We start from the raw sequence: 9051 nt of genomic DNA, 5'->3' as shown, positions 1-9051 counted from the left end.
GCTGCAATAATTTCTATATTACAAATGAAGAATATTTAATTTGATCACCGAAACGAATGTATTAGTACCATGATGTGAGTGATGCCTTGTTGTGTGGAAATATCAAGGAAATATAAAAGTAACGACTCTTTAAAACGATAGATGCACGAAGCAGTCCAAAATTGGACTGACTGCTATTTCTGGGGGAATTATGATTCAAAAAGTGCGATTATTACTGCTTTGTTTTCTCTTTGAAAAAGTTAAAAGAAAAAGAAAAAAAAAAACATGGGTTTCAAACTTTGCACATTTTGTTTTGTTTCTTAATTTAACAAAATACAAATCTATTCCAAGACATGAATTTACAAGCTTCATAAAATTTGTTTACATTTAGAATGTAATAAATGTTTATTAAAAAAAAACTGCATCTTAAAAGTCCTAAATAAACTAGTGAGCAATGCGATTCTCTAAGTTACATCCCTGCTACTAACCATCTAGTCGTTCATTGGCATCTACATTGAGTGAATAATAGGATTTACAGCACGGGTAAATCTATCTAGGAGAACAAAGAACGTCTTTGTGTTTTGCTTTTTGTTTGTTTTCTAGTCTTTCAACAATCTTGTTTGGATGGTTTGAGAAATGATGGAAAAAGTCGATATAGACGCGAAGTAGTAATAATAATGATCCTTTCTACTATAGGTACAAGGCTTGAAATTTTTGGGGAGTGGGGGCTAGCCGATGACATTGACTGCAGTACTTGACTGGTACGTATTTCATCGACCTCGGAAGGATGAAAAGCGAAGTCGATTTCGGTGCATTTTGAACTTGGAACGTAAGGACGGACGGAATGTCTCTAATTATTTTGTCCTACATACTAACGGTTCTGCCAGCTCGCTGCCTTCTTATTATTAATAATAATAATAATAATAATAATAATAATAATAATAATAATAATAATAATAATAATAATGCATATATGGTTGTAATGCACGTGTTTGGTGTACCCTTATCAAATGGGTAGCCATGATGGGTATACTGGGCTTCGTATATTTTACAAGTGTCATTTTGATGGCATGCATTGTTCTCTTACTCAATAATAATAATCTTTTCTACTATAGGTACAAGGCCTGAAATTTTAGGAGAAGGAACTATTCGAATACTATTCGACGTAATGAATTCTCCAAATTTCACGCTTTAGTGCCTGTAGTGGAAAAAACTACTATCAGTAGAAGACCTGAAATTTTTGGGGACAGGCAAATCGTTTTCCTCGACCCCAGTGATCAGCTGGTATTTAGTTTATCAACCCTGAAAGAGATGAAAGGCAGAGTCGAAATGGCTTCTGATTTAGGCACAATACCAGGGATTCTGTGTGGATAGAAGGGATTAATCGAGACCATCAACTCCTGTACACGACTCGTATTTTTTTATCGACCCTGGCAGGATTTGAACATAGAATGTAAAGAGCCAGTATAAATGTCACAAAGCATTTTTTCCTGACGTTTTAACAATCCCACCTGCTCGTCTCCTGTTGTCATTACTCAAACAGGATAGTTCTGGGAAATGCTGGTAACCCTGAATTTGTTGTCTGTTTTGCTTCTAGCTGCATAACTTGCTCCAAAACTAGCTTCCTTTCTACCTGTTTCACCTTCATATATGGACAGTTGCCCACAGGTGGACTGGTTCTGATTGTATCTCTGTGCTCTAAAACTAGCTAATATGCTTTTCAATCTTTCTCTAGAGATCTGTCTCATGTGATGTTCTCTTCCCAAGAAGGACAACTTTTCTAGCCCTGCCAAATATTTTTACTTTCAATATTTCAAAGGTGATAGAAACACTTCTAACACTTGAAGACTTTACTTTTTCAAGAACGACCAATTTCTTTTGTTGAGACATCCTAACTAAACACACGGCAATTGTTCTCTAATGCACATTCTATCAGCTCTGGTGACTGCATATGTTTTGCACTCTATAATCACTAAACATTAACAATCTCTTTGCTGTTTCTTCTTTTGATATTCATTACTCTGCAGATGAAACCACTGTTTGCTTAATAACCCTCAGCATTATCAGTACACAATTTTAACACTTTGCACCAACATAAACTGGAAGGTCATTCTTCACTACTTCGTCCCATGTCTCTCTGGGTTTCCTTCTTCCACAGTTCCACCCACATTTTGCAAGTTGCATTTCTTTATGCAACTGTCCTCATCCGTGTGCATCATATGACCACTCCAGCTCAGTGTTCTCTCTTGCACACTACATTTGATGCCACTTATGCCCAATTTTTCTCTCAACACATTTGTACTTTGTTGTATATGCATATTGATGTTGCACATTGAGCAGAGCATGCTAGCTTTATTTCTTTTTAGCTTGTACTCTGCGTTCATGACCCATTGCTAATCTGACCACCTTAGTAACAAAAGTTATCTGCTACCTCTTGGACATTTAAGAAAATCTATTTCCTGTATGTTCTTACTTTGTATTGTTTCTGTGCATTTTCCACACACAAAGCCTACTTTTACTGTTAGCCTTTTCCATGATTCCACTACACCTCTCTTATGTGTCCACAATTTGCACTGAGTACGCTGTATGTAGTTTCTACCTACACTTTTTCTACATATTGGATAGGGCCATTTTCTTGAAGAGATTTGGGGTTTATCTGTTTTCCTACTTACTAGAACATGGGTCTTTTGCTAAGTTAACCTTAAGGCCTTTTGATTCCAAATTTTGCTTCCTCGCCTGGAATTACATTTCTAGTTCTACAGATTCATCTATAAGAACAAGGTCGTCAACACAGAGAAGCTTTTATGGGAAAGCAGTCTTAAACTCTTCTGCTATGGCCTGGAGGACTATGATAAATAGGAGGGGGCTGAGAACTGAAGCCCAGTGAACTCCTACTTGCCCACTAAATTCATTGCTGTATTTTTACCTTACTGGTAGCACCACTGTACATGGCTTGGATGGCTCTCACCAGACATTCATCTACACCTAGCTTCTGCAACAACCATCAAATGAGAGAATGAGGACCCTGCCTTTCTCCATGTCTGCAAATGCCAAGTACAGCAGTTTATTTTTGGCTAAATATGTGTGTGTGTGTGTGCATATATATGTATATTTGTGTGTATTTGTACATGTACTTGTACCACTACACTATTTCTTACCATCCCTCAATCCATACACTCTTATCTCTCTCCAGTCTATCTATCTTGTCTTTTCCCCACTCAAAGCCTACCCTGACACCTCATTACCAATTACTCCTACCCACCCTTGTATGATCTGAGCCCTTTCCTTCATACTCAAACTTTCTATTGCCTAGCATAAAGCTACCTCTCTCTCAACTGTAAGCTCATTCATCTGATGGAAAGTTACAGGTGCAATAAAAAAAAAAAAACCTGTACGCTGTGTAAAGTGGTTGGTGTTAGGAAAAGTATCCAGCTGTAGAAATCATACCAAAAGAGACACCAGAACACAACAGAGTCCTCTAACTGTTTCCATCAAACCATTCAACCCATTCTAGCATGGAAAATGGATGTTAAAAGTTGATAATGATGTATGTGTATATTTTTTGTTTATATATCTGTATATGTGTGTGTGTGTGTGTCTCTTTGACATTGTGCAATAGTTGTAAATGAGTGTCCCCATCATACAAACAGTATCCTTACCAATCTTCCACAGGAGCGTATCTGGCCATGAGGAAATATTAACTTGTTTAGAAATAAGTGAAGGTTGGTAACAGGAAGGGCACTTGGCTGTAGAAAATCTGCCTCAACAAATATTCTTTGATTCATGCAAATGTGGAGAAGTGGAGCTTAAAATGTTGATATACAGGACTGATTGATCTTCTTTGTTTTGTCTTAAAGTAGGATCAAAATTTATTTTTAGAACTATTAATATTAACCCTTGAGCATTCAGATTACTCTGTCAGGTGTAATGCTTATTTATTCACATTGTTTTGAACTATGCATTATTTCACAGCTTTGAGATTTCAACCATGTAATTGTTTATTTTTAGAATGATGTTGTATGGCAGGTGTGGAAGACTGGATCTGGTCAGAACATAAGACAAATAGAAAATTCAGGTTGAATATGACTGGTTTAAATGGCTTCATAGAAATTTTTTTCTTCTTTTACTAAAATAATTAATATGAGTAATATGCAGAAGAGTTATATGAAGTATTTCATGGCAATGTTTGATGATAACTTAAAGATAGCTCATTCCAGATGTTCATGGAGTGAGTTTTATTATATCTAATAAAGAGTTAATTTCTTTTATAAACAATCTGTGATTTTTTTTTTGTTTCTAGATAAAAATTATGATGAAGAAACTTTGGCACAACAACATGAAATTGAAATGGAAGTAAGTTTTACAATTTCTTATTTTCATTATTTAATTTCTAAGCATAATCAGTTATTCAAAAAGATATTTCCTGTATAAAATGTTAGTCAGTATGATAAAGTCGACTTGGGTTGGTTGGGGACCATGTGTGCACACGTCTGTATTTCTGCTTTCATTTTCATAATATAAGGCCCTCATCATGATGTTTGAAAGGGCAATAACTATGTAGAGTTGCATTAAACATTGAAAAACCTTGGTATAGTTTTACTCTGCTGCTTACAAATTGAATTTACAGTATATGTCTATCTCTGACAAAACACTCCATCTTCTGTAGATTCATAGATATTTTCTGTTGCTGATTTTCAAATTCTTTTATGATTCCCTCAATGAGAGATTTTTTTTTCTGTCTCCAATCTGCTTGCATTTAGCGGAGTTTCGGTGAAACTTACCCATTGCTATTTTTCATGTTAAAATGTGTTCATAAATTTTAAAGTTCTCAAGTGCTTTCTCTATATAAATTTCCCAATTGTATTAGTCTATATGTGTGTGTGTGTGTGTGTGTATATATATATATATATATATATATATATATATATATATATATATATATATATATATATATATATAGGCGCAGGAGTGGCTGTGTGGTAAGTAGCTTGCTTACCAACCACATGGTTCTGGGTTCAGTCCCACTGCGTGGCACTTTGGGCAAGTCTCTTCTACTATAGCCTCTGGCCGACCAAAGCCTTGTGAGTGGATTTGGTAGGCGGAAACTGAAAGAAGCCTGTCGTATATATGTATATATATATATATATGTATGTGTTTATGTTTGTCCCTCCACCATCGCTTGACAACCAATGCTGGTGTGTTTACATCCCCGTAACTTAGCGGTTTGGCAAAAAGAGACCGATAGAATAAGTACTAGGCTTACAAAGAATAAGTCATGGGGTCGATTTTCTCGACTAAAGGCGATGCTCCAGCATGGCCGCAGTCAAATGACTGAAACAAGTAAAAGAGTATATATATATCCATATGTTCGTGTTTGTATGTATATAAATATGTATATGGATGTATGTAAACATGTATATCAATGTAAATGCATATGTATGTACATATACTTAATATCTTTTACTTGTTTCAGTCATTAGACTGCAGCCATATTGGAGCACTGCCTTGAATTTTTAATGAATGAATTGTCCCAGTATTCATTTTTAAGTCTACCAAGCCGCTAAGTTACAGGAACGCAAACACATCAACACTGGTTTTCAAGCGGGATGGGGGCACAGACAAAGACACATAGACATGCTCACACACATACACACACACACACACACACATGTATATGATGGGCTTTTTTCAGTTTCCATTTACTAAATCTACTCACATGGCTTTGGTTGACCCAAGGTGCCATGCAGTGGGACTGAACCTAGAACTATTGTGGTTGGGAAGCAAGTTTCTTACCACACAGCCATGCCTGCACCTATAAATGTATAATTCATCATCATTTAGAGTCTGTCTTTGATGCTGACATGAGTTGGACAGCAACTGGCAAGCTGGAGAGCTGCGCCGGCCTCCATTTTCTGCTTTGGCATGGTTTCTACAGTTGGATGCCTTTCCTAGTGCCAGCCACTTTACAGAATGGACTGGGTGTTTTTTATGTGGAACAAACATTGGTGCATTTCACATGGCACCAACACCAGTGAGGTCACCAAATAACTTGTGAAATGAAGACCCCTCAGCTGTGAAAGAGAGTGGATCCAAGGGAAGTGGTTTTGTGCCAGGTGAGAGTATAATAGAAGGATGGAGATATGTGTCTTAGTATAGAGGAAATAATTTGCTACCACTGTAGGAAAGTGGGAGAGAGTAAGGAGATAGATTTACAGATAAAATAGAGAGACAGTCAGTGAGAGAGAGAGAGAAATAGATGGTGTTAGAGATGCATCGGGAAATACCCCCAGGGAACAGTAGGGGAGTGTAAGTTTGTACAAAGGAGATAGAGGGGGATGCTCCATGAGAGTGTGGTGAAAGACGTTTAGAGATGGAGAAGTGACTATAGTGATGGTGAGAGAAATTTAAGTAGCTGGGAGTGGGGTATATTAGATATGTGAAGGCATGAAGTGTGTGTAGATAGGTATGTGAAGGAGAGTGGCAGGCCTGCAGCAGGTGGGGATCATGGGTGGTAGGATGGGGATTGTTGGGAAGATGGATCTGGTGGAGTTTTAACAGAAGACAGTTTGTGTGTGTGTGAGGGGAAAGCATGGCCTGTACATATGGATGACCATGATATTACTTAGCTTAGATGTCATCTGAAGTACAGCAAATCACTAGAAGTCTCAGTTTCTCATCTGTGAGGCTGAATATCTGAAGATCATTTCTTACTACATTGTCCCACATCTTCCTGGGTTTACTTCTTCCACAGGTTCCCTCCACAATTAGAGATGGGCACTTCATTATGCAGCTGTTCTCATCCATATGCATCATATGACCATACTTGCACAGTCTTCTGTCTTGCACACTACACCTGATGCCTCTTAGACCCAATTTTTGTCTTGAAACATTTACACTGTCATACATGCACACTGACACTACACATCCAGTAGAGCATGCTGGTTTAATTTTTTAAAATCTTTTGCATGTTCTCTACAGCCACGGCCCATGTTTCACTGCCATGTAGCAAAGCTGTCAGTACATAGGCATCATATTTGTCTTTCACACTGAGGGAGAGGCCCTTTGTTACTAACAAAAGGTAACAGCTCTCTGAACTTTGCCCAGTCTGTTCTTACTCTAGCAACTACCATTTCAGAGCGCCCGTCATATATATGTATATATATATGACAACTGGTGCCGGTGTGTTTATGTCCCTGTAACTTACCAGCTCGGTTAAAGAGACCAATAGAATAAGTACTAGGCTTTAAAAGAATAAGTCTGGAGTTGATTTCTTTGACTAAAATCTGTCAAGGCAGTGTCCCAGCATGGCTGCAGTCAAATGACTGCAACAAGTCAGAGATATGTAAGTGTGTGTGTGTATATATAATTGTATGTGTATATAAATGCATATATAATTGTATGTATGTGTATATATATATATATATATACATACAGTGGGTAGCAAAAGTATTTAACACATTGGTTTTTTTATAAATTTCACAAAAAATCGTTCAATTTGAATGATACTTACTTCAAATATTTTAATGAACATTCTCTAACTAAACATAGAGGAAAATTGAGAAACATTGTTTTTATGTACTTTTATTGCCAATTTTCGAATTTGACTGTGTGCAAAAGTACTTAAAACGATTTGTTAATATTTAGTAGCATAACCTCTGTTCTGCCTTACAGCCTCTAGTTATTTTCTGTAGTTTTCAATGAGTTTCTTGCATGAAGATTTTGGTAGTTTCACCCATTCTTCTTCACAGACTCTCTCTTTTGGATTTCTTGTGTGTACTCTCAACTTCAACTTTTTCCATAAATTTTCTATTGGATTGAGATCCAGTGACTGGCTAGGCCATTCCAGAACATCAATTCCATTTTCATTGAATCAGTGTTGAGTTGTTTTAATTCTGTGCTTTGGATTGTTGTCCTGTTGGAATACAAAATCTCGGTCAAGCCCCAAAGCTGTTGCACTTTTAAAATAGATGAGTTGATAAAATTTGCTTGTATTTTACAGCATTCATTCTTCCTTCAATGACTTCCATTTCTCCAACTCCATCATAAGAAAAACAACCCCAAATCATTACACTTTTACCCCCATATTTGACTGTTGGGATGGTGTTTACTGGGTTGCATTCAGTTCCTTTTTTCTTCCATACTTGGCTGCACATTTATTTTGAGCCTGAAAAGCTCAATTTTCATTTCATCTGACCAGATAACTTTCTTCCAGAATTCATCTGATTCATGTTCATACCTTTTAACAAATTTCAAACAGTTTTGCACTTGTTTACGTTTTAATAGTGGAGTCTTTCTTGGTGATGTAGAATACAGGCCTGTACGATTCAGTGATCTCTTTATTGTATCTTTACTTACTTCAATTCTGGCATTTTTCAGATTGTTCTGAATTTCTCTTCGAGTCAAAAATGACTGTTCTTCACATTCATGGCTATATATCGTTCAGTAGCCTCGTTTAATTTACACGGATGACCACTCTGAATATTTTCAGTAGTATCATATTTTTTCCACTTTCGAACAACAGCACTAAACTACTCAAGCAAATTTAAATCTTGAGCAATTTTTCGATACCCCTTACCATCTTTGTGCAGTTTTATGACCTTCTGTCGCATACCATTTGACAATTCTTTTGTTTTAGCCATTTTTATAAGTTTAGATTGCAGGACAGTCTGTAGCGTATTAGACCTATTATCACTATGTTCTGATTGAGCTACGTGCTTAGTTAATACATATATTGAAGATAACCTGTGATTGGTTGAAGTACAAACCATATCAAAATAACTAAAAATAGTTTTAAAATACCCTTTTTACTGTATTATTTGTATAGGTTTTAAATAAGTCAAATTTGAAAATTGGCAATAAAAGTACATAAAAACAATGTTTCTCAATTTTCTTCTATGTTTAGTTAGAGAAAGTTCATTAAAATATTTGAAGTATCATTCAAATTAAATGATTTTTTATTGTGAAATTTATAAAAAACCAATGTGCTAAATACTTTTGCTACCCACAGCATATGTTTATGTAATTGTGAGTGTGTGTGTGTGTATATATATATATATATATATATATATATAT

At 36.1% G+C, this 9051-nt stretch overlaps 1 protein-coding gene across 4 annotated transcripts in view; it reads left to right on the top strand.

Annotated features, from left to right (window-relative positions):
- LOC106881010 (ubiquitin thioesterase OTUB1) overlaps nt 1-9051 on the top strand; it is a 192752-nt gene that overhangs the window by 14471 nt on the left and 169230 nt on the right. For 3 of the 4 annotated variants that reach the window (XR_008265168.1, XM_052971694.1, XM_052971692.1), the window contains exon 2: nt 4280-4332. Coding sequence is in view for 3 of the 4 variants with exons in the window: in XM_052971694.1 (XP_052827654.1) it covers nt 4280-4332 (53 nt within the window). In the remaining variant the exon portion in view is untranslated. Of the gene's footprint in view, nt 1-699; nt 809-4279; nt 4333-9051 lie in introns of those variants that run through there. The other variant, XM_052971693.1, reaches the window with a different exon arrangement.

The sequence above is a fragment of the Octopus bimaculoides genome, chromosome 11 (assembly GCF_001194135.2).
Source record: "Octopus bimaculoides isolate UCB-OBI-ISO-001 chromosome 11, ASM119413v2, whole genome shotgun sequence".
NCBI classification, from domain to species: Eukaryota; Metazoa; Mollusca; class Cephalopoda; order Octopoda; family Octopodidae; genus Octopus; species Octopus bimaculoides.
Note: the sequence above shows the minus strand (reverse complement) of the source record. Positions and strands in the feature narration are given on the sequence as shown.